The sequence below is a fragment of the Aythya marila genome (genome assembly GCF_965140915.1).
Source record: "Aythya marila genome assembly, chromosome: 3".
Lineage (NCBI taxonomy): Eukaryota > Metazoa > Chordata > Aves > Anseriformes > Anatidae > Aythya > Aythya marila.
In genome coordinates this window covers 61759463-61785388 of record NC_139044.1, presented here as the reverse complement: position 1 = coordinate 61785388, position 25926 = coordinate 61759463, and the positions used below count along the sequence as shown (strand labels likewise).

Here is a 25926-nt window from a genome sequence, read left to right as displayed (position 1 = left end):
TATGTGAAGAATCTATTGCATGTGTAGGTACTTGGGGGCTTCTGTTTTTTCATCTTTCTCTAAAAGTTAACAATAAATAAAACCGTTTTCAGTGGAAATAGCTCATCTTTTATCTTCAACGGCATAAAGAGCCAGGCTGACTAAACTGGAAAAAAAAAACCTCAACTGGTGTAAAACCACGGCATTACGTATGCCACTGTGAAACATACTTAGCTGAAACACGATGGCACAGTCGCTTCCCGGTTGAAAAAGTCACCATGTGAACGAACAGAAAAGCTGGAAAGCCTGATGAAAAGGGACAGCACGGTTTTACACAGTCTGGCAGAAGGATAGCACCGTCCTGAGATTAGGGGATTGAGCAAAAAGCCGGCGTGCCGAATTGCAGTTTTTATGTAATGGCTTTAGCAAATATCCTCTAGGACCCAGCGGGAATGTTTGGCGAGGCAAACTTTGGGAGCGGTGGCCAATCGTTAGGCGGTGGCGAGGGGAAAGCTCGGAGGGAGAAGCCCTTGAAAGCCTGTCTGAAGTATGAAATCGGGAGCGCAGCGCTCCTGCTGCCGATGGCTGGCAGCCAGGCAATGCTGGAATTAGCGGCGCCCCGATGCTCGCAGCCGGGGGGACTCGTGCCGCGGTGGGTTACGGCAGCACGGCGTGTCTAGCCGCTTCCAGCAGCATGCCTTATTTCACAAAGCTCCTTTTATTGATCTTCTGCTTGGTTCTTCTTGTGGAAAGCAGAAAGCACAGGAGGAGGAGGTGGACAAGCCAGCTGGAGGTGCAGAAAGCCAGGTACGGGTTATTGTAATACCTACGTTTCTCTTCCTGCGGTGTATAAGTACAGTATTGCACAGTCCTAAAACCTGCCCTGTCAGTGTGTTTGTGTCTATAGCGAGAACAGCTTCACAAATCACATTTTTGAATACTTTCTGATACCATATTCGCTTTTAACTGTGTAAGGATGCGGTAAATGAGGCGGGTTTTGTAGCCTCCTTGACAACTTCTGCATGCTCTGTGGTAAAGGTGTTCTTAGACGCGTGTGAATAGCCCAGCTGCAGAGAGAATTCGGGGATGTTGAACGTGAACAATGAACAGAGATGTTCAAATCTACCTGTTCCTCAGTGTCAGACCAACGCAAGTGTTTCCAGAGGAGGCTGTTTGCTCTGTCGGACTGTCTGAGCTGCTTTTGTTCACTTGTGCTATCACCAAACAACCTGGGGTGTTGCTTTGCATGCACGGCATTAACAACACACAGAAAATTACCCAGGAATTGTGAAATTCTAGATGTATTTTGAAAAAAAATGTGGAAATTAAAAAAAATATATATATATATTAAAGTCAAGCAAATGCACAAGAAAGAGTTAAAGGTCTTGGTAAACTTTATTAGATTTAATGCTGCTGAGATTTGACCAGAGGTTTACATTAGAAAAGATAATCTTCCAAACCTGCCAGACAGCCCAAAGGATGTTATCCTTTTTTGTGGTTATGTCATCCAGGGGCAATTATATCTTACAAGATTTTTCATTGTTCCAAGGGCTCAGAAATAAAATTGGGTTAATCCTTATTAAATGGCTTCTCTATGGCTGTAAAGCTTCATCTTTTTATTTATTTTGGTGTGTTTTTTTTGTTTTGTTTTTTGTTTTTTTTGTTTTTTCTGTATTACACTGAACTTTTTTATTTTAGAGGGAGCATTGTCACTTGCACACGTTGCAAAGAAATGTTGTGATACAACTGAAAGCAGAGCCCCCAATGTGTTCTTAGATTTATACAGCCTTTTTGAAAAATACAGTAGTCTATATGTTTTCAGTGACATAAATGTTATTAAGCTGAAACAGCCAGGGCCTGATCCTGAAATCTGAAAGCTGTCTGAAGTTTTGCCAATGATTTCAACAGAATCTCAATTATTGAATGAAATCTTTCATTTAACTCTGAAAATTTTTCTATTTCTGGGGCATTCGAGATTAGCATTTTCTTGCAAACCATTCACATACGGTAGAGATCATCTACTTTGCAGTAACAAAACAGTACATATCCTTTCAAATAGCAAGCAACGTACTTATTTAAAAGTATAAAATAATCAAATATTTGGAAGTGTCAAATATGAATGATATTTTAAATACAGAGAATTCTGCTATACTACCAAACTGAGTGTATGGAGCAGTGACATAGATAGCTTAAATTTCCAGTTACCTATAAAAAATAAAGTGTCTAAATCAGCTATGAACAGTGGCCTGCTCTAGTAAAAGCAAATTAAAACCTGTTCCCATGCTGGTTTTCTAATCGTGTAAGAGAAATGAGAACAGCATCCTTATTTAGTAACTACATCACATCTTCTGCTTCGTATTTCTCTTGATGATTTACCATGAGGAATATAGCAGATTTATTTTACAGCAGTGACTTAGCCAAGAAGATTTATTCCCGTGTTTGGGAGCCTACGTTTGAGAAGTTTGATATTTTTTGCCTTTTAATGTGATACATCAACCTGATCTGAAGCTCTTTATGGTGTTTTGAGAATCTTGCTTGAGTTGCGTGAGTGCAGGCCTCCCCTTCGCTGCTTGAACACTTTGTAGAGGTTTTTGCCAGGGATTGCTGAGTGCTTGGCTTCACTGCTCCTTCAGGCTCTGGGACAGGTCTCCTCTAAGTGTGTATGGAGAAGCTGTTGATCCTGTGCCTCCACAGGACAAGAACACGCTGTGGCAGAGTTAGGGCTGTGAAGTTTGGAACCAAATTAAGAAATGCCAGCTGAACAGTTGCCTCTGCATCTTAATCTCTTCTTTTGCTTGGTGTTACATTCTGCAATGTGTTATTTTTCCCTGTGGGAAGGGAACCTTGTTCACCATGCTGAGTGGGTAACACTTGCTCAAGGAGAAGCTCTCCCCTGACTTTCGCTTACTCCCGCACCCCTGCCTCACGTTTCAGCCAGCAGAAACTCTGTGTTTGAGCCAGAAGTTGCTTTCAACTTCTGTTAGCTAAAGACCTCCTACCAAGATTTTTGGAAGCAGGTAGCAATTTGGAGGATTTCAGTAAATTTTCTGGGCATGCTGTGCCACCGGCCTTGGGCTGGGTCCCAGAAGCAGAAGACAACCACCAGGGCACAGCAGCACAAAGCTCGCTCCAAGCAAACTAAAAACATGAACAGCAATAGAACAGATTTTTTTTATTATTACTTATTTATGGTTAAAAGACATTCTTCTAATCGACAAGCAAAAATGGAGAGTCAAGTGCAAAGAAGGTGGGTGGCTTTAAATGAACAGTTGTACACTGCAGAAAGCATATGAAGAAAGCAGAAAGAAACCCTGCCAAACCTATAATCAGATATGTTAAAGACAGCGAGCACTGGATTTACTCTATGAAAAATCTTTGTAAAAGGTTTAAATGGATTCGTAATTAGATGACAGACCTCTGCATCTGTAAATTTTGAATCATCCGGGATGTGCAGGGCAGGGACGGGGAGGACCTGATGATTGTGTGGTGGCTGTTAAACACCACCCCTTTCTCAGGAAGCTCCTGAATATCTCCACCTTCTCCCTAAACCATCGCCAGCGTCCCCAGCCCCTCTGCCCCCCGAGTTTTCTTTGCTACTCCTGTGTGCCCTTTGATGGTTTTAAATGAGTTGATGGGAGCTTGGTCCTGCCAGGAGGCTGTGCCATCGATTTACACGATGGCCTTATGATGCTGTCAGGGTTTTTCGTACAGCATGTGATCCAAAGTTTTATCGGAGTGTTTACTGCTTTATTACTGTTGTTGTTGGCTTTTCACCCTTTGGACAGAGAGGTTGCCCTGAGCAGTGTCTCACCACTATTGGGTCTTTCCACAGGGGTTAAAGTTGAGCAGACGCGGTAAGATCGTTCTTCGATGACAGTTTGCAGGAGAGGCAGGGTGGGGTGCTTTGTCAGCAGCCCTAGGTTTTCCAAAAAAATGCATCATGATTTGTATTTTAATGACTCCTGAGCACATGCACAGGCTTTCCACAGCCATGCTTATAAGAGTGGAAGCTGTTTTGTAAGCTCTGAATTTTTGATCAAGATTAGAATCCTAATTTACTCGTACTTTTTGTACCTACTAGAGTAATCCCTTTATTTTTGTCTCCAAGATGTTTGTTCTTTACCAGCCAGTAATATTCCTCCCACACAGGCAAATGCATCTTAACCCTTTTGTATGTAGTTCTTTTTATTTATTGTTTAAAATAAATAAAAGCCACTTTTACTAAGTGGCTGACATGTGGTATGTTATATATTGTGTCAACATTTACAGCTGTGTCAGAACTTATGCCTCGAGCAAAGGGGTTGAGGAATTTGATGGTTCAAGCCCTCCTTCCTGCACCACTGGGGCACGGCCAGGGCTGCTGAATGGGGTTTTCTGAAAGTGCTTACTTATCCACTCCTGCCACTCCAGTGGCTTTCACCAGGGGCTTGCTTTCATCCTTATTCTATTGTCCTCATATAATCCCCGATCTTCAAATAAAGAGTTGATTATTTTATACCTCCCCCTAAATATTCAGAAAAGTGAAGTGTATCTTGCTGACTTCTTTATTACAAAAACTCTTTTCCTGCTGCTGTGGATGGAAATGAGTGACTTTTTGTCACTGTTTAAAGCCAGAAGACAGAGCTCTGTGTCTGCACCAGCAGCTGATACTCATGGGGCAGATAGCCCCAGAATAACGTATGACATTGTGTGACCCCTACCAAAAAATCATCCTTCTCATGGTACCGTAGCACTGACAGCCTTAGCAGGGACCGTGAATCCTGGCAGGTGGCAATCAGCCGCTGCTCTCTCTTGCAGCCACATCTACAAGAAGAACCACGACGTGACCAAAACTCGGAAAGGGAAGACGGAGCAGCTTCTCAGAGTCGATGACCATGACTTCACCATGCGGCCAGCCTTTGGAGGTAAGAACAAAGTGGTTCTGTTAATTTCATGCTCATTTATTTTAAAAAATAATAACCATGCCTCTAGTTAGATGTCTCTCTCTTACACCAGTGTGAAGGGGGAGGATGTGTATGGTTTCAGGAGATACCTCAAGGTGCTTCAGAGAGGCCTCACCCCCTCCCCGTTGCCTTCTGCGCTCTGTGCAGCTGCACTCCTTCCTGCTGCTAACGCCAGCTCCTTTGTGCTAGTGTTCCCCAGAGTCTGACTGAGCTTCCTGGCAGGTATTTCTCTCTTTTGGGAAGATGCCCAAGCTGCAGGTTTTAATGTCCACTTGTAGCTGTGAAGTCACAAAAAGCTTCTCAGTTGACTCGGTTGAGCTGCATAGTAACAAGCTCATTAGGTGGGTCTCATTGCTAGGAAAAAATGAAGTATTTTTGTCCAGAGGAAATCTTGTCTCAGACTCCACAAGAGCAACCACAGGATCAATAGGGAGGCCTCCGTCACCTTTGCTTCTGTCTCGTGTTGTATCCAGCTACTGGAACATGCTCACCTGATCTTTCTAGGGTCACTACTGCAGGTGTAGGGGAGTGCCAGAAAATGTGCCTGGATGAAAAATGTGGTAATACACCAGCAAGAAAATCCTTCTTGGCCTCCTTTTCTGATTCGTTCAATAACCAAGCCCCTCCAGAGCTAAAAACAGTTTTCTAAAGCTTTTGCTAAATGGCTGATACTGCATCCTTCGTCATCAGCCTTCTCAAAGGAAGCACAATGTTACCCTGTCCAGTTTCTAAAGTAGAAGAGTTTGCCTTAAATTGTCTTCAGGGTATAATAGAGGGAAATCTCCCCTGGGCGGGGTTGGTGACAAACCCAGACATGCAAATCCACCTCCAGGCTGAGGTTTGGGAGCTGGCTCAGGAGGCACTGGGCATCCCTGCTCCTTTAGAGGGGGCTGCACGTGCTGCTTAAGGTGGGTCTCTTCACCAGCTGGTTAGGGAAAGAGAGATCATGGCTCAGTGCTGGTATCTCCTCTCCAGCCAGGTTGTATGCAGTTGTAGGTGCTGGTAAACAAACACACAAAAGTATAGAGAGATAATATTTCTAGTGGTACAGGTAGTAAAGAAAAGCTTCAAAGCACGTGCCTCAAAAACATTAGAAACCCAAATCATTAAAGATTGGGATGCTGTGAGCATCCCAATGATGAAGGGACTGGAACACCTCCTTCAATGAGAAAATGCTGAGAGCTCAGACAGGTCAGCCTGGAGAAGAGGAGGGTCAGGGGGTTCTCATCTATGTACAGAAATACTTGAAGGGACGGTGCAAAGAAGATGGGGCCAGGCTCATCTCAGTGATGCCTAATGACAGAACAAGAGGCAATGGGCACGAACTAGAACACAGGAGACACCATGATGAGGAATTTATTTACTGTGCAGGTATCCAAGCACTGGCACAGGTTGCCCAGAGAGGTGGTGGAGTCTCCTCCTTGGAGATCTTCAAAAGACATGGTCCTGGGCAGCCTGCTCTGGGTGTCCCTGCGGGAGCAGGGGCATGTTCAAGATGACCCCCAGAGGTCCCTTCCAACCTCAGCCATTCTGGGGTCCATCAGGGGAATATGAGGGGTTTTGTTCTGCTGTGCTGATGGTGTAGGTTTTGATGTCCAGTGTCATCACTGCACAGTATTTCTGCAGACATCTCATTTTTACTGTTTTTCAGTGTCACGGAGCCCATGAGGATTATCTCTGTGCCTAGCTGACACCAAGCAGACATAAACAGTTACACGGGGTGTTTTGCTATGCACTGTGAGTTCCTTCAGCTTTTTACTGCAGTAATGCCAGTCAAACTGAAGTAGTCTGACCTGCATGTAGTAAGAAGGCCTTTTTACTGCTGAAGCAGTGTAGAAGAGCCACTGGGATGTGTGTGACTGCAACTGGTCACTGCCCTGAGACATTTTCTGCTCTCTGAGGGCAGCTCAGGGGCCATGGCCTAATGGAGAGTCTGTCCCTGTGACAGTGCGCTGGGACTGGGATGTTATGTTCCAACTGGGAAAAAGCAGCTCAACTGGAAAAAATAAACCAACCACATCATAAGGAAATTGTGAATATGTTAGTTTATTAAAAAAAATAAAAATCCAATACTGTAAATGTGATGGTTCTGAAGCTTAGTGAAATAATGTGCTCAGCAGTGAAATAATGTACTGTTTTGAAGGCTGTTAGCCTTCAAAAATTTTGGTGGACCAGCCTACAACTTCATGAATGCTATAAAAAGGGGATGGAGCCTGTAGCTGCTTTATCATGCCTACGGTGATGCTTGCTGGTCTGCAGAGGGCAGCCAGCAAGCTGCCAGCCCAGCACAGCTGTGACCAGGCTGTGCAAGATGAAACAGAAGAAAAACATTAGAGGAAAGTGAAAGGCTTTTCAAGAAGAAGTATATTTTGTGGAGAGCAAGCGAGCAGGCGAGTGTTGTGTAAGTTGTGCTGTTAACAGCCCAGTGAGCACCACTGTCCCGCCTGCTCTCAGCCCATTAGAGACAGGCCATTGGGTACGGTGGTAAATGACAAAGATTTTTGCTTTGCTGGTGCCCAAAGTAGTGCCCACAGCCTAAAATAAACTGTGTTTGGTTTGACCCTTGGGGAGTTATCTCCATGTCAGTGACCTTGTACGAGCTAGCAGATGTTCAGGTATTATTTACTAATATTAATATTTAAAGATTATGTAAATGTTTGTTTTGCTGCCTTCCTTGAACATCCATTTTAAGCATTTCATCTATGACATCTCGTATTTTACAGGGAGCTTGTGAATAAGCAGCTTTAGATGATACTTAAAATAGCCGTATCTTTTTTGCCTAGGAACAGCCCCGTGCTGTACTTTTATCACATTTCTTCGTAGCCTGATAGCCTACCACCGCCCTGCCCTCGCTGCCCTCTGTGGGCAGTATTTCTGTCAGGGTGGATGAGTGGTGGGATGAATGAAGCATCAGCCATTCACTTGGGGTTTGTGTCACGAATACTGACACAATGGGGCTGGAATAAAACTCACCTCTCCCTCGATGACAGGCCATCAGTGAGTTTGTGGCAGCTGCTGAGTGCATGAAGGCCCCAGACATAATATACACACCTGTGTGTTATGTATACACAAACACGCAGGAACCCTGAAGGCTTTTACAGCCTGGGGATCTCTTAGGAACATTTACAAGACTTTAGGCATTTGCAAAATCCCTGGCAGCAGAAAAAAGTCTCAGACCTGCTTGTTTCACATGTAGATATTTGTATCTCGGGGCCTAAGTCTGCCTCAGTCCTTCAGAGATAGAGGAGGGGAGGGAGAAACTGACTCACAGAAACACACCAAGCCTTTGAAAACACTGCCAAAGAGATAAATTAGAGATGTCACGAAGCTTTAGTCTCAGGACAGGAATGGAAAACTGTCTAAAGGCATTTTCACGGTGCTTGGCACGTTTCCCCCAATCTTCCAAAACCTGCTGTAGTGTTAAAAAACAAAAACAAAAACAAAACCCAAACAACATCAAGTTTGTGGCCAGTGCCTGCTTCTGCTGTGTGAGGAACTGACTGGCCCTTTGCAGTGTTCTTGCTGCTCCTCAGTGGGTGGTTTTAGAGGCCAAGATGGTTGGGATGTGACAGGCTTTGACATTAGGCATCTTCTGAAGTTGTTCCTCAGCTGGACTTGTGGAAACTTTCTGTGCTCCCTTGAGAGGTTACCTAGCCCTAGACTGGATGTCCTGTGTACCCTGGGACAGAGTTTGGCATTCAAATGGAGTTTTTGCAAGGTGAATCAAGCCACAAAGTCACCTTGGTGTCAGGACCCACCCAAAATGGTGGCTTGTTGTGTCTGAGCTTTGGGTTGGCTGTTCTCCCCATCTGACCACTGAGTGCAGGTGCAAAGTGAATCTTCTGTTAAAGGCCTTCTGTATTGGGTCTTTGCTATGGGCAGCACCTAAGCTGAATGTTTAGTGGCTTTTGTTGAAGAGTAGGTCACAAAACTCAGCACCTTTCTGCAAAGGGAAGAGAAATGAGGGAGTGCGCTCACCACTGGTCCTCAGGATATCAGGTCATGCGCTTGGCAAAGGAATAAAGGCCTATAGAGCCACAAATGCCTTGACAGGCTGGCTCCTCCGTGTCGTTCTAATACCCAAGTTTGGTATGAGGCAAAGACACTGTCACAAGGGAATTTAGAGAAATAAGATGTTACTGGAGCAGTTTTGGAAGGTGTACATCTACAGTGATGGGGTGTAATGGTGCTCTGTCATATCACAGAATCAAAGAATGGTTTGGATGGGAACAGACCTTACAGACCTTCTAATTCCAGCCCCTGCCATGGGCAGGGACACCTTCCACCAGCCCAGGTTGCCCAAAGCCCCATCCAGCCTGGCCTTGAGCACCTCCAGGGATGGGGCATCCACAGCTCCTCTGGGCAGCCTGCACCAGGGCCTCACCACCCCTGAGTAAAGAATTTCTTCCTAATGTCTAATATAAACTTTCTTTTTTTTTTTTTTCTTTTTTTTTTTTTTTAGTTTAAAGCCATTCTCCCTTGTCCTATCACTCCACTCCCTGACAGAGTCCCTCCCCATTACTCCTGTAGCCCCCTTCAAGCACTGGAAGGCCGCTGTAAGGTCTCCCTGGAGTCTTCTCTTCTCCAGGCTGAACAACCCCGGCTCCCTCAGCCTGTCTTCACAGAAGACATATCACAAGTAAATCCTAAGTGCTCTCATCAGCCTCAGATTGCGCTGCAGATCGCTTAAATCCCCTCTCAACAGGCAAATGTAAATATCTTCTTCAAAAAGATGATCTCCAGTTTTCAATTTTCGATGGTAATATTGTCAAATTTGCTAATGACTTGCACAAGTGTCTTGAGGTTGCTTAGAAGCTGCCATTGTGCCGTGTTTGAGATGCTAGGGGAATAGTTTATAGATGGATATAGATTAGTTCATTTCTGTATTGTAAGTAGGAGTCTGACTTTTTTTTTTTTTCTTTTTTTTTTTTTTTTCCCCTTTCTGGATGTGTCAGTCCTGCTGAATTAGGATTTGTGTTATGCAAGATATTGCTGTGGACAGTGATGGAGATGACTGATGTTGATATGTTTGCTGTTTCTGGAAGAAATGTCAAGGTTATACAATTTATCTCTAGACCTTGATCTATAAATACTTGAGCTCATGTTTAATTTGAATAACTCCATGAATTTGGCTGACGCTTCTCAGAGACCCTTCAGCATGATCTGCAAACCTTGCTGGGCTACAGGCTTTGAGCAAAGCAGCCTTGCTTCCTCTCTTTGGCTAAATCCACCACTTTTGCAATCCATTTGGCTTCCTATCACTTGTGCTAGAGAGAAGCCTGATCTTTGAGATGCCTCCAATGTTACAGTGTCTAGGTCTTTTCCTGCTTGTGATCTCCAAGCTGACCCCTTTGTATTTCCCATCTCTGAAGGGGAAAAAAAAAAAAAAAAAAAAAAAAGAGGAAAAAAAATATTGACAAAATATTGTGTATGAGAAGTAAACGCTAGGTGATGAAGACTTTTTTCCTTTTGGTGCCAGTTACTTGTTCCCTGTATACCTGCTCGGTGTGCCAGGTGCAATCTCAGCTTTTTTTTCCCTTCCCATTCACACCTTCCTCATCCTCTGCTCCCTCCCAGTAAAGAGATTTTGTCAGTTTAGTCATCCCTGGTGGCATTTGGCGATGAATTTGGGGAAGAACTTGGAGCCCCAGTGGTTGAACAATTTAGTTAGCAGAAAGACAGGATTAAAAGTCTTCCCAGGATCTCACAAAGCATCTCATTTTCACACCTCGCTTTCTCAGTCTGTACAAGCATGGGTGATGTCTCTGTGCACATCCCTTGCATGCCACGTGTCCTTGCCTAAAGTTCTGTCTCTCACTCACCCCTCTCTGCCTACACAAGTTAGCTCGTGCTGCACACTGCTCTATTTGCACAGTGGTTTGTGCTGCCTGCTCACTTTCACTCCCAAGCATCAGCATCTTCCTCCTGTCACCCTTGCAGTAACACTGACAGCAATTAGCATTAATCATCATTTGAATTAATCATCATTATTAGTTATAGCCATCACCTGGTGAAGGGACTTGCTGATTTATCCTTCATCCTGCCCAGCCCAGCCTCTTGTTGCAGCTTCCTCCTTGGGGTCTTGGTGTCTCAGCATCCCCTTCTTACTGTTTACGTGCTTTCTCATCACCTCGGCCCCACATGCTGAAAGAGGAGCAGGGAGAAGGGAAAACCAATGGTTTCTCCTGCTGCTTGTAGTAGGAGTGTGCTAAAGAAAGGCAGAGTAAATATTTCCACTGATCAGTAAGTTCTACAGTGTCATCTTTGTACTGAGTTAAGGATTTCGTGTCTGAACACAGAGTTCAAAAATTTTTTCCATCTCTGTTCTACTCCTTGTTTTATCATCCATCAAATTAATAATTAATTGCAGGGAAGAAAAAACTACTTTCACTGATGTACAACACAGCCTCAAGTTTCTTCTTTCTAGGGCCTTCCAGACTGTCCAACTTCACACTGGATACACTTCATTTTAACAAACTGTAAATAATAAATTGTCACGGCAGCTTCAGGATGAACCTTGGGCTTTTCTCTTGCAATGAGGTAACTGCTGCTTATCTAGGAGCTGAGCTGAGCGTTTGTTGCAGGAACATGAAAAAAGAGAATTGTCTCTTCTGAACATGGACATGGTCTTTTATCTGCAAGTGCAGATAGGGAAGGAACAGAAGAGAGGGACAAGCACCAACGTGGCAGGGTTCTTCTGTTGTTGGTGTTCTTTCTGTTTTTAAGTCTATGATTAGCGCTCAGTCAAGCGCGGAAATTGCAGCAGTAAATAGACTTGGATGGCTGGCAATTTCCTGAAAGACGGCTAAATTAAGCATCCACACGCAGAAAGTGCCTCTTGCAGTCTGGAAGCTGTGGGGTGTAAGATAGGCAGGGTTTGTAGTGAGATGTAACATCACTTCTTAGGTGAACTGAAAGGACCAGAATTAACCAACAGACTCCTTAAAAACAGCACTCAAAGAACTCATTTGCTTGTTAAGGCTTATCTTCCTCCACAACTACTCGACTGAAGAGGACAAGGCTATTGGCATGGCATTTCCACTTAACAAAGCCACTGCTATCTCCAGCCACACCAGGAGATGACAAATTTGTGGTGTGGCAGAAGGGCCAGGTGCTGGTCATTGTCTGTGGGATGGCACGTTGGGAATGACACAGCTGCAGGGGACCTAAGCCATTTCTCCTCCCAAGGCAAGGAGCAAGTCAGGAGGACTCGTGACAAGGGTGCCAAGGAAAAGATCTCTCTGATTTAGCTGTGGATTTGCTTCTCTCTGATGAGTTATGATGTTGGTTTTGGATGGGTTAATTTTCTGTGGGCTTGGTGAGCTGAGCCATACTCTATGTGACTTCACCCTCCACTGAAAGTTGTCGACAGTGTAATCTGGGGACCTGTTCCTACCTGTTAAATGAGCACTCCTGGACTGTGAAGCCTCGTATGCAAGAGGAATAACCATCAGCACTTCTCAGCCCTGCTGCTGGAAGCAGTTGTGACACCAGGTCTGCGTTTCAGCACCTGATGCAGGCAGGGGCTTTGTGGGTTTTCCCAGTTTCAGGGAGTATGTGGGAGAAAGAGAACTGAATACCAGCAGGGAGACAATTTCCTCGGCCTCCAGTGATTCCTTGGAGTGGATAAGCAGCTAAAATAGAGCCAGGGAAAGTGCACGGCAGTGTGTCTGACTGTGACATGCAGGCATTTGTAAGCGTTTAGGAATTGTCTGAAGGTGCTGGGCTGGCTGTGTTTCAGCTTCACTGCTGGGGGCAGCAGTCACTTAAACTGGGACTGGTGGTGCTGAGGAGCCGGGGCCTGCTCCACAGGGCCTGCTGCAGGCTGCCTGCACCCAGCCCAGCACCGATGGCCTGTGGGGACGCACCAGGTGCTAATATTGATCTAGATCCAGAAGAGGACTCTGGTGCCTCTTACTTGTCATGTAGCTTCTGGTCAGGTTCAACATTTAAGTCCTAAAAATCCTTGCAAACCTTCGTGAAGGCCACCATAGTTCTTAGATGCCTCGTTTCTGCTGGGCAAGTCCCACACATCTGCAGAGCTGCAGCAGTCTACAGTGAAATTTTGATGCAACATTTCTAGGAGCAGAGGATTTTCCCTCTATTATGGGATGCTTTCTGCTCATTTACTCTTTGTGAATTCCCTGGTTGCTAACTTTAGAACAGCTGTGAAAAACCCTTAACATCATCAGTGGGTCATATGAATGAAAATGGTGATGGGCTCTTGAGGGATTAATGTAGCACGTGTTGTTAAGAAATGAGAAACCCACAAGGAAGATCTCGTTGCTTGCACCTTTTCCCTCTCAGCTCCCTGTTCTTGGGGCTAAATTGGCTCGTATAAAGATGTAAAATGTACAGTGAGCTGGCTCAGCTTTTAAGAACAAATGCAGATGTTTTATCCAAGCTGGACAGAGTGCATGCTAAGGGGAAGAGAATCGAGCATTTCACAAGGGCCTCGCACTGCTGTCATTCACTGACTCTGCTCCCTGCCCCCCTGTTCGAGGATCATGGGCAGGAAAGCATACCATAAGCTCAGAAATGTTCTGCACGCTACCTTGTAGTGCTAATTAAATGCAGCTGATATAAAAGAACAGTTATTTACATATATAAATCTCATTCTCCTACAGGCCCTGCAATTCCTGTTGGGGTGGATGTGCAAGTTGAAAGTTTGGACAGTATTTCTGAGGTTGACATGGTACGTAATCCTCTTTTAAGGCTCGATTATTCCTAGCCACAAAAAGTCCCTCCCACCTGAAATTCAACGGGTTTCAAATTATCGGTCACATGAAAGTGATGGCAGTGTTTGGCAAATACAAAGAGACTTGCTAAAACCAGATGGTGATTAAAGGCTTATCTCTGTACCTTCAGATGAAGATTTAAACTACAAAGGAAAAAGGGACCGTAAATAGGAGAATAATCAGTGCTATGAAGACTCTATCACAGCTAAAAAAATTAAACAGCTGCACATGAATATTTGAAAGTATATGGTCAGGTTCATGTAAGCCATGCTATTTCCAAGAGCCTTCTTCCTTAGGGAACCTTTGTGTTCATTTGCTTCAAATGCATGATTTGAGGAGGTGTGTTAGAAAAATAAATTGGTATCATAGTTAAGAAAAAGCTGCTTCTGTGTCTTCATCACTAGGAGTAACCTTGCTGGGACACATGGCTGGGAACTGTCAGGAGGGAGCTGAACCATTTCTGCCAAGTGGAATTTGGTGGTGGGGAATTACTCTTCAGTCACTGTCCCTGTTCAAGAAATTTGCACTGAGTTCAGCTGTGATTCAGTATCTTTGTTTTTTATTACTTAAAAAAAGGAAATGATATAGGCAGTTTAACCCTCAACTGGTTTCAAGGTGTTTTTAGTGAAAGGAGCAAGCATTTTCCTTTTGTTTGGCTGGTTTTGGATATAGGAAGTGGAATAAAAAGACTGAAAGCAAACTGGGAAGGGGAACATAGAGGAGAAGAGGAAGCTTCTTGGTTTCTTCCTCCTCCTGCTGTTTCCTCCTCGTTCTTGGGCACCATATCTGGAGGTGTCCAGGCAAAATATGAAGATGTCAGGGAAGAGCTTTAGGTTGCTATTGCAATGCAATTACATCTTCACAAGAATGGGGCTTGCCTGCCCGACTATTGAAAGAGAGGGTTTGGGGGATGCATGCAATGAAGCATGTGAGGGAGCTGTAAGCACAGGAAAAGGCTGTTGCAAGATTTGGAGCATTAATATACCAGGACAATGTCACAGCTGCACAGAGGCCGATGTAGCACAAGTAAATAGCTTTCAATATTTTCTCTGAGTAGTGTCTGATTTCAGCAGAAATCTTGCCCGTCAGAAAGTTGTGAGGCCAGCTCTCTTTCCCTTAGCTATCTACAATAACTCTGCATCCCCATTTCCCAGCGCAGGACAAGCACTTCCCACAGCAGCTGCTGACTTGCTTTTGGGGTGGAAGGATGCCCTGCAAGGTCGGCCTGGGTTACCTTAGTTTGTTTTTTCAAGTGGTCTGTCCCAGCAGGTGAGTGGGTGTTTGTGGAGAGGACAACAAGCTGTCCGCATGGGCAGGGAACCAGGCTGGCTGTGTATGCACCAGGCTGCTCTCCCCATCTCCACGCTGCAGGCAGGGCTTTTCTGAAGCCCTCTGAAGGTTAGCGGTCCTAGAAATTGGCTGGCCTTGGTCAGGCAGCCTTTACCTACCCCAGCTTTGGTGCCAAGAAGCAACCAGACCGAAGTATCATCATCTACAACCTGCTGCACCTGCAAGACACTGCATGCCAAGGAAAGCAGCCACGGCTGGTTAAAGCATGTGGTCTTGAAAAAGGTACTGGTCCATCCAGGACCGATGTGGGATAGTGGGGGATGCTCTCAAGGCTGCCCAGAGCATGGCACAAACACAAAATGTGCTGCCAGATGCAGGGCGTGTGCTTCTGTATGCTTGCTGTGCCTCCAGCAGGTATTATTGTTCTCCTGGTTCTCTACAAAACTTGTTTCCTAAGGGACTTTCCTACTCATGGGCTGTGACATAACCCCCTTGTTTCAGGTTGTGCCGAGCATGTGTGCTGGTCAGAAGGGAACAAGCTGCCAGTGCACATGGACGAGCAGAAGTGACCCTCTGGTGGGTCTCCACTGTGGTCGGAGAGGAAGCTGGGGTGTCCTCCAGCTTTGCAAATGTGTACATATATTGATGTATTTGATATATTCCTGAAAAACCCACAGGCAGTGCGAGAGTGTTGCCAGAGGAGCCCTCTGAAATGGAAAGTCGGGTTAGATGATGGCTTGTCGTCAGTGAAAGGAGGAGGTGGTGGTGGTTTTAAAACGCATTTGCTGAGTGGTTAGGAAGAGATCTGAGCCTGGGCTGCTGCTTGCCCAGGACTGACAGCTACAGCTCCCGTAACCACTTGCTTAATTGGGAATATAAAGAAAAAAGTGTATTTGATCTCTCGGCATAACGGAGTAGAGGCAGCTCTGAATGCAGCAGCTGCCAGGTTGGGATCAGCAAGCAGATGTTTTCCTCCGTGTGGCTGCAGCTCCTGCCCCCTCGATGAGCTTAGCAGAGAGCTTTATTTATACGCTTGTTTGGTAGGGAAAACGCTTCCCCCACTTGGCTGCTGCTTGCAACAGTTCAGTTCTTGTAGGGGTGAGTTACGTAGCATTTAGCCTGACCATTAAGCTTATTTTGAAAGGTTTTCCTCTCCAACATACTCTCAGGGCCATAGTCCTTGAAGATAATTTTGCTGGGATTGAAGAATCCTCCCAGCAGAGCAGTGCTTCTCTCAGGGCATGTTCGTGTCTCCTTCAGGACCGCCTTCCTGGGCACTACAATCCACTGTTTGTGGATTTATGCCTTGTTTTGGCTGAAATTATTTTGTCAGGACTATCTATTCACAACGAGCATTGCTCCAGAAAATAAGCAGAAGCCCAGAGGGGATGGATTTCATCTGCCTGCTGGGAGTGAGTTTTCTTTCTGGTGTGTTTTAGATGTGAAAAGCAGCTCTGACAGCCCTCTCTCTGGCTCTCTCCCTTTTTCCTGAAGGACTTCACCATGACTCTGTACCTGAGGCACTACTGGAAGGACGAGCGCCTCTCATTCCCCAGCACCACCAACAAGAGCATGACCTTTGATGGCAGGCTGGTGAAGAAGATCTGGGTCCCAGACGTCTTCTTCGTGCACTCCAAAAGGTCCTTCATTCACGACACGACCACGGACAACATCATGCTGCGAGTCTTCCCCGACGGGCACGTCCTCTACAGCATGAGGTAAGGGCACAGCCCTGTGCTTCCTGGACGCTCCCTGGAGCTTTGCTGTGAGTTTTGCTCCCAATGTGGCTACCATGATCACCAAAACTGCTGCTGCTGACTCTGCTGCTCCCACAGCTGATGCAGAGCCCCGTTTCCAGCATCTCCAGTACCAGATGCTTTGCAGGACACTGCGAGAGACCACGTTGTGGGCAGTAACAGGATAATCTCCCCGAGGGAAGCATTCCCCTAAGTCTGTGCAGTCAGAGGAAGGCTTAGTCAAGCAGGGATGTTCATCCTGGGGTCAGTGTGTGATTAAACTGGAAGCTGCAGATGTACCAGATGGTGACCTCTATAATTATCCTATTCTGCTTCCTGTTTGTCTGGAAAAAGGTTGTTTTTGTTTGTTTGTTTGTTTGTTTCATTTTTATGTTGATGTAAAGGTTTAAGTTTACTGAAGCTGAAACAGCAGTACTAAAGACACACTGGAGTCCCCAATTTTCTAGCAGATTTGTTGGCTGGAAGAATCTGGAGGCACAGCCCAGCTGATTGCATTTCCTTCAGATGAACGCAAAAAAGGACGCAAAGAAAAATACGCTGCCAGAGGAGAAAAAATAAAGAACCCAGACAAAAGGACATTCCCCGGGACAGGAAAATTGCCCTCAATGTACAGCGACCTTTTAATGTTTCATGGCACAAGGATTTCCTTTCTAGGACCTTTCTGGAACTTACTCACTTTAGTTATGGTAAAATATTTCTCAAAAGCTATGAAAGTGTTTTTATTTATTTATTACTTTATTTATTTATTCAATTCAGTCAGGGGGCTATTTCTTTTGAAAGAATAAGCATAGTGTATGATATCTTCCTAAGTAGGACAATATCCAACCAAACCAGGGTGCCCTAGAGTTCACTGGATCCATATTCCAAACACAGTTCTAATTTATTTGAAAAAGCCTCGACAAATTATTAAAACCACAAAGAAACACGTGTAAGAAAGGGAGATGTACTATAAGGGCACTCCGTTTTGCTGAGTCCTACTGAGCTACAAAATCCCATCTTGTCCAAACATCTAGGAACACTTTCCCTCTTTTGAAGCCATTTATTGCATGAAAGGTCTGACTGCTCACAACTCAACTAAGCACCTAAAGATGTTAAAGATACTTTATTGGAACTGGAAAGGACAAAGGTACCACACAGAAGTTTTTAAGTTTGGCTCACATGGCAAAACTCTGCTCTAGTTTATAGTTAAAAGAAACAGCATGTGCTTTCCTGGGGTGATGAATACGTAGGTTTTGGATCACGGTCCCTTGAACAAAAGAACAGCTGTTTATAGACATCTGCAACGAATCTAGAAAATGGTCACAGCCAAAAGAAGTCAGCTTCTGTAATGATGACTCACAGCTGATTTGCCCCTACTAAAACTGGGAGCTCGTCTGCAAAACCATCCACGAGAGCAAGTTCACCGACCCACTGAAAAACCTGTTACAAAATCTTCTGCACAAGTGGACTCATTTAAAAACTGGAGCTGTGATTTTTGCAGCTCTTTAGCTAAGATGTGAACTTAACAGAGGCAAATCTCATACCTTGAAATACAGCTGCACCCATCTTACACCCCCTGCCACAGAAATGCACTGCACAGATATAAAGAATTGGTCTGAGGACAGAAATAAACTATTTTTGCCTTAATAATATCTATACTGGAGGAATTTTTTGTCTTGCAGTAAGGCTGGTCATGCTCCTCAGGTTTGGGTTATTGTTGGTGTGACTAGAGAGGAGAGTGATCAAAGGGAAAATGAGGAAACCTTAAGCAAACTGGACATTAGAAGACCTTGACACACAAATGGTGAAGTTATTCTTTTGTTTTTGCCTTCTAGGGAAATAGTTGGATATAAAACATGGTGGAAATATCTGTATTGACATTAGTATTACTGTAATGTCCAAGACAGTACTTTAGTTCCTTGACAGGTATTGAAATTACAGTTTCCACTGGAGTTTCTGAGTATAATCCATCTCCCTACTACTTGAAGAATTGCTAGGCATTTTCTTGGGGATTTTTGCTGGCTTTAAAGATGTAAAATTGCCTGTGTGTCTTAATGTTCTCCCTTCATTGCTCCTCATGGAAAACAGCCTTTCTCGTTTTTGCCTCCTAGGATCACAGTGACAGCCATGTGCAACATGGACTTCAGCCGCTTCCCCCTGGACTCTCAGACGTGTTCTCTGGAGCTGGAAAGCTGTACGTGGTACCTGTGTTCCTAGCTAGGCTTGCTCCAGAGCTGCTGCACTCACATCAACTGGACATGTTTCAGAATACAGTCTATTTTAAAGCCTGAAAAAAAAGCTCACCAAAGTCACTGATAGTCTTTGTATTGACTCATTGGCTTGTACATCTGGGCCTTATGCTGCAAGACATGGGAATTGTCACAGAAAGCATTCTTGTATGAATTTTGGTAGATGGCACTTTCAAAACAAAACAAAACAAAACAAAAACCAACCAACCAACCAACCAAACAAACAAACAAAATCAATAGAAGTGTTCAATATATACTGTTTCTCAGCAGCTTGCTGATGAGAAATTTTGGGGGAGAAGTTGAGTTCTGTTCATTGCTGCTGACTGGCAGCTGGTGCCTTCAAGTGTCACAGCACAAAGTAGAGTATAATGATCATTGATTTTCTCTAAATTTCATCAGCCACGTGGCTAATGTATGATAATCGTGATCCTGCAAACTCTGTGGCTTGGGGTCAGCTTCTTTGGGAAGGAGTTGTTCTGTGGAGAAAATGAACAGTAAAATTTTCATGGCTGTTCTGTAAACTTTCTCCAGGTTGGGCTAAGACTTATGTCTAACTGTTTTGAAGTCCTCTCAGCCATTTAATTGAAATTTTCCTTTAGAACCAATAGAACCACAGAATTATGCAATAATTTATATTAGTTTTTAGGTTGATAATGAGACCAGCTGGTCAAACATGGTCAAAGCAGGGAGAACTTTAGAGTGGCTTTCTGAGGATTGTGTCTCAGTGGGTTTTAAACATCTGCAAGGTAATAAGGGCTCCACAACCTCTCTGTGCTACATATTCAAATGTTTGACTGCCCTCATCATGAAAAAGTTGCCTTTTACTTGCTTGGAAAGAATCTTTTGATGCAGCTTTGGATTTTGTGGAACCCCCCTACACCTTGTGCTCCAGCACCCAGCCACCTTGACAACCCCTTCATTCCCCATTCCTGCCACCAAATATATCAAATAACTCCTTAAGATTTTCACTTACAGTCTTCAAACATTTCTAGATTTTTGCTTCAAATCACACTTGTTGTTTTTTGCCATTGTCATTCCAAGACAGCTTGAGGTATCTGCATTTCCCCATTCCTCTAAATTCAGCCATTTTACGCATAGCTATTTCCTGAATTATTCTCATGAGTTAGCAATACTTTGATCTTTGATATGTGATGCTCAGAAAAGTATCATATTTTCCTGTAGTTTTACCAATATAGAGTAAAAAAGACAATGTGTTTCCCTGAATCAGGATGCCATGTTGTTTTGTTGTTGTTGCCCTGCTATATCATATGGTAAGATCATTTTCACTCACTGTTATTAGAAAACTTTTTTGTGGTATTGCTTCACATTAAAGACCACTTTCTGTTTGTTAATCTGTTGTCTGTTGTTCTCTAGATCTATTAATCCTTTTTCTTTTCTTTTTTTCCCCCCCTCCAAGCTAAAACCACACTACATTGTGTTTTTTCTTTCCCTAAGATGCTTACACTGATGAAGATCTGATGCTGTATTGGAAAAATGGGAATGAATCTCTGAAAACGGATGAGAAGATTTCTTTGTCTCAGTTTTTGATACAAAAATTCCACACCACATCAAGACTAGCTTTCTACAGTAGCACAGGTATTGGACTTTTCTGATTTGCTGCTGTTGCTAAAGCTACTGCTAATGCTATACTGGCTGCTAGTGAGAGGGCTCTTGTCCAACTCCTTCTCGCACTTGTCTCCTGTAGGATTGTGTGACACTGAAATGCAGCCTCCACTGTCCGGACAACTCACGTTTTGAAGGATCAGTGTGCCTTTTCTCTACCCTCTAGAAATGAAAGATCAAAAGGAAGATCTTGCCTGGCTGCACCTGCCATTTGGGCTGTTCTCACTGATTCTGCCTTTCCTCCTTTCTCACAGGATGGTACAATCGCCTCTACATCAACTTCACATTACGCCGACACATCTTCTTCTTCTTGCTCCAGACCTACTTCCCTGCCACTCTGATGGTCATGTTGTCCTGGGTGTCCTTCTGGATTGACCGCCGAGCAGTACCTGCCAGAGTCTCTTTGGGTAAGAGCAATCCCGACTGTGTGAAAATCTTTGAATGTGAAAGTTTTGGCAGGAAAGGGAACTGTTAAAGTTTTTGGGGAAGCAACTGATGATTAATATCTTGCAAAACTTGCAGTTTGTCCGTCATTGCCAAGCAATCCTCTATATTTAGTTCAGGACAGAGAGAGCTGTGGTTTAAAAAAGAAAAGTGGGCAGAGAAGAGAGGTTTCATAATTCATGCGTCAGTGAACCAAGATTTTATCCCATTGCCCAGTCCTGTAGTGCTGAGACGCGTGCTGCTGTCAGTGAGGGTCATGTTTTACAGTTTAAGCACCTGAACAGAGGTTAAGGCTTCTGTTATAGCTTTCATCAGTGCCTAGAGTTGGATCCAGAGCAGAATCCTGCCCAGGTGTGTGTCTTCTCAACCAAGTGTGCCTTGTGTTGAGGATCCAGGGGTTTTGGAGTGGGGATGTCTCTCATTTGAAGGAGTGGGAAGGAGAAGGCTTGAAAATCCTGCATACACCACTTTGCATCTTTGGACATCTGAAGACCCATCAGGAGGAGCTTTGTCTTTGCCAGAGCTGGAGGAAATGCTTTCATCTGAGAATAGAAATAAATGATTTGTTTATTACTCCGTACAAAGATTAGAGAAAGAAAAATATCTGAATTTTGATATGTAAGGTTTCAAATACTAAAAACATAAAACAGTATTTTAGCCCCACACCTTGTCTCAATTAGAAAGCTGTGCACTGCAGCAAACATATGAGAAGAGGCAGCCAAGAATCTACTCCACTGAAAGAAGTCTGTTCAATGGATATAAAAAAAAAAAAAAAAGGAAGAAATAAAAGAGAAAATGATGATAAAATGAACAACACTAACTGTATTTGCAGAGGTCACTACTTTGAAAAGGTTGAAGTAGCTGTCAATGCTTTTTGGCTACATTTCTCTACCTAAGTGGCTTTGACAATTTGTAAATATTTTTGTCTCCATGACTACCCAAAGTAAGCATATACTATTTTGCAGGGTTTTATCTATATCTATTGAAATATATACACACAGACACACACACACACATATATTTACATACAAATAGCTACACATACACGCATCTGTATAGGTAGCATGGGGGTGGTTTTCAAAACTTTTTAATTCCCACTGCTCAAACTGCAAAGTATTAGAGGTAAAAACATCATGCCATTCGTTTGCACTCTTTAATATAAAACCTTTCTACCACACAATTAAAAGTATTAATTTTATCTTCATTGCACACCTGTTATAGTGCCCGTGACTTAGATCAAATCCTCTTTTGCTGTGACCAGAGGTCAGATTGCTTTCTGAGTTTCCTTGAAACTCAGCCCTTCATATGCACAAAGTGCAGGTGGTAAAGCAGTTTTGCATCACCAGAAGAGATACTTATCAACAAATACTTCACATCTATTATCTGCCAGAACATTCTGTAGAGCATAATTCTATTTTTTCTTGAGGCAAAAGCCCTATGGACTGGATCAGCTAGTAACATTTATTTCTCTTGGTTCTTTCCAGGGATCACCACCGTGTTGACCATGTCCACGATCATCACGGGGGTGAACGCCTCCATGCCCCGTGTTTCCTACATCAAGGCAGTGGACATTTACCTGTGGGTCAGTTTTGTGTTTGTCTTCCTCTCGGTGCTGGAATATGCGGCCGTGAATTACCTGACCACTGTGCAAGAGCGGAAGGAGAGGAAGCTCCGGGAAAAGGTGAGGAAAACTGATCTTGTTTAGCCATTTATTTATTTATTCATTTGTATTTAAAGCTGGCCTGGTCTTTCTGTTGCATTCAGTAGGTGTATTAGCAGCATTGTTCTGTGAGACCAAGCATACTCTAACAGCCAAGTTTATGCTCACAATTTTTAAAGTGCCCAGCTAATTCACAAACCAAACACAGGATTGTTTTGGAGCTTGTTGGCCTGGACAAAATTGAGGCCAGAGACCTTTCTGACACTTCAGTAGTGTTGTCAGTTAAGCTCCCATGCCTAGGGACACTCTTTGGCAGTATTTCATTTATTGATGTAGACAGAGACTAAAATTGCTGCAGGGTGAAATTATGCAGCGTCCTTGTGTGTGTATGTGTTTGTGGAGACAGGTATGATTTAAGACTGTGTGGAGGTGGCCTTCTAGTACATTAGGCTCCCTTGTCCACTTGGGTGACTGTCAGCACACAGCACATTAAACCAAAGGAACTGCAACAAGGGAACTGGGGGCTAAAAGTACATCTGCAGAATGTACTTCTTTCTCTGTTAGGTCCTGCAACAATTAGCCTGCTGCCTTTAACTGCTTTCCCTTCCACCCACCATCTCCCAGATCTGTCATCAGTTGATGATAAAGTGTCTAACATAATTCTTTCCTTTTTTTTTTTTTTTTTGGTTTGGTTTGTTTGGTTGTTTTTTTTCTTTTTTTCTTCTTTTCTTTTTTTTTTTCCTTTTTTTTTTTTGTTGTTTTGTTTGAGAGAGGAGGATAAAAGAGATACGATTTATCTTTGAAGAGAGATAAAACTAAGCTTATCTCTTTATGGAACAAAAAAACCCTCAAGTTGCATGTACACCTGCTTTGCATAAAGTATGTCTTAAAACCCAGTTGTTCAACTGTACACATGAAGAGCTCCAAAAAGTTCCCAGAGTGATAGGACTAACGTGTTAGAGCAAACGGGCTACAAACTTGTCAGATTTTTTTTCTTAACACCATCTGCTGCTATCAAAGCATTTGGTTATGACTGTAACACAGAAAACAGTTCATAAATCATTTTCCAGGCTTTCAGTAAGCAATACAAGCTGTTGGTTAAATTGAGAAGCAAGTCTTCAGTGTGGAGTTTTCCAATAGTATCCTGAATATACTGTATTTGTGTGTATATATCCTTTACTACATTAGTTGAACTTATATAAACAATTCCTTGAATAATCCAACCATCAAAGCTGGCAGAAGAGGGAACTGGAGGCAAAGTGTTACTGGGTGAGGAAAGCAGACAGAACAATCTGTGGGGAATCAGAGGCAGCAGCCCCTCACAGAAAGGAGGTTTTGGAATCCATTTTTATTTCATATTTCATATTTCATATTTCATATAATCCATGTTGCTGAGAAAGAAAACATACAGATTTTAATTGTGCGAATATAGTATTTGCTATTCAAAATTCTACCTGTATTCACTGTGGGATGCACTTTGGCGCTGCTGAAATCAATATGAGTTTTGACATTGACTTAAACAGAGCTGGGATTTCACACTGGACTTCTAACTGAATCTTGCCTTCATTTAAAACCAGTTTTACACAGGAAATGCATTTATCTGTGAAACAGAACTTGGTTCTTTTTCCATAACATGTACTGAATAACCCATTGACACAGATAAAACTGTATCTTGCCTTTGAATGTTTGTAAGCACAAAGAATGCAAAACAAGGAATCTCAAGATAGCAAGGCTGAACAGAACTAGCTGAGAAAACTCTTAAAAGAAAGACACCATTTCTGTTGTTAATGTGCTCTTCCAGTGTTCAGCTGTGTTTCTTGTTTGTGTTCCTAGTTTCCATGTACATGTGGAATACCTCATTCAAAAACTATGATGCTGGATGGAAACTACAGTGAATCTGATGCCAACAGCCTGGCAGGATATACAAGAAGCCAGATGGTCCCAGAGGAAGAAAAACAAGAAAAGATGGTTGTGCACTTAGCCATGAGCAACGCATCTAATTCATCAAGGAAGAGAGGCCTGAAGGGCCATGTGGGCTTACGCATCATCCAGAACACTCATGCAATTGATAAATACTCCAGATTAATATTTCCAGGCACCTATATATTTTTTAATTTGATATATTGGTCTGTCTTTAGCTAGGCACGACTGCACAGCAATGACTGAAGCAAAAGACATTTACAAAACTCTCTTGGTTGGTTCTTTTTTAAGTTCAGTTTGGATGCAAAGCCAGAAATCTGAACATTTTACAGCTGTTTTGGCGGGTAAAGTGAAGGACACGTGCCAGTGGGCAACTCCATGCACATCATGGAGAAGCCTGCTGTGCCAGTTGCTTTCCAACCCACTCCCCAGCTCCTGTTTGCTTTGTGATACATGCTGTTTCTCATACTTGAAAATATGTGCTCATTGATTGCTCAAAAGGTGCTGTATGTATCTTTGGGGCTGGCAACACTGGAGCTGCCTGCTGTGCAATGGACAACCAGAGAGTGCGTTGACACAGGCTGTCTTGGGGGATTTGACGTATGCAACTTGCAAAGAGCGGCCTGGGCAGTGCATCTCCTGAAAGGGGTCTGAATGAGGTCTCTCCTTTCAAAAATCTCTCTTTGACCAACGACTTTTATTTGGCTTATGAATACCATGTTTCTTTCCATTGACTTATGAGTCAAACATCCATTTAGGGTCGAAATTGTGTTCTCTCTGGACAGGACCTACTTCGATACCAGCAAGACTGTTGGCTGTTGAGGATCCATAGGGCTGGTTACAGAGTGCAGGTGGTATGTTTGAGTGAGTGGATAAAACAGAACAATGAATTCATAGCCCATGAATTCACAGCAGATGGCTCCCAGGGTATGTGCATAATGAAAACAGGGAGGTTTAGGCATGTGTTTCCATATAAGCTAAGTGCAGCACGTGATACGTAGCACCTCACCTCTAAAATGAGAAGGAAAACTTGTGAGGAGCATGAACAGTCGCTGCATGGGAATGAGCATCATCTCTGGGACCATCATTTTCTTCAGAAGTAGAAAACATTGTTGAGAGAAGCACAGGTAACTATCAAAGATTTTCCTCACCCCTGTGAGGAAAGCGCAGCCCACGGAGAAAAAGTATATCCTGACATGCCTCTCCAAATCAACACATTGCCCTTCTGATTAGGGATTTTGGATCAAGTGGGAGAGATGCCTGTCAGAACTTCTTTCCACAGAAATATAGACATGTCAGAGACTGAAGTGGCAAGGATAATACTGTGGGATTCAGTGAAACCCT

The 25926-nt window shown here is 43.6% G+C and overlaps 1 protein-coding gene across 1 annotated transcript; it reads left to right on the top strand.

Moving 5' to 3' along the window:
* Positions 1-673: 673 nt before the first annotated feature.
* On the top strand, positions 674-24824 carry LOC309876703 (gamma-aminobutyric acid receptor subunit rho-2; the record flags this gene model as incomplete). Its single annotated transcript, XM_082757325.1, has 9 exons — positions 674-786; positions 4777-4883; positions 13550-13617; positions 16445-16668; positions 18798-18880; positions 20391-20531; positions 20813-20965; positions 22487-22683; positions 24496-24824. 9 exons carry the CDS (start codon positions 674-676, stop codon positions 24802-24804), a joined length of 1395 nt encoding a protein of 464 aa, XP_082613451.1. The 3' UTR covers positions 24805-24824.
* Between the last annotated feature and the right edge of the window lie 1102 nt (positions 24825-25926).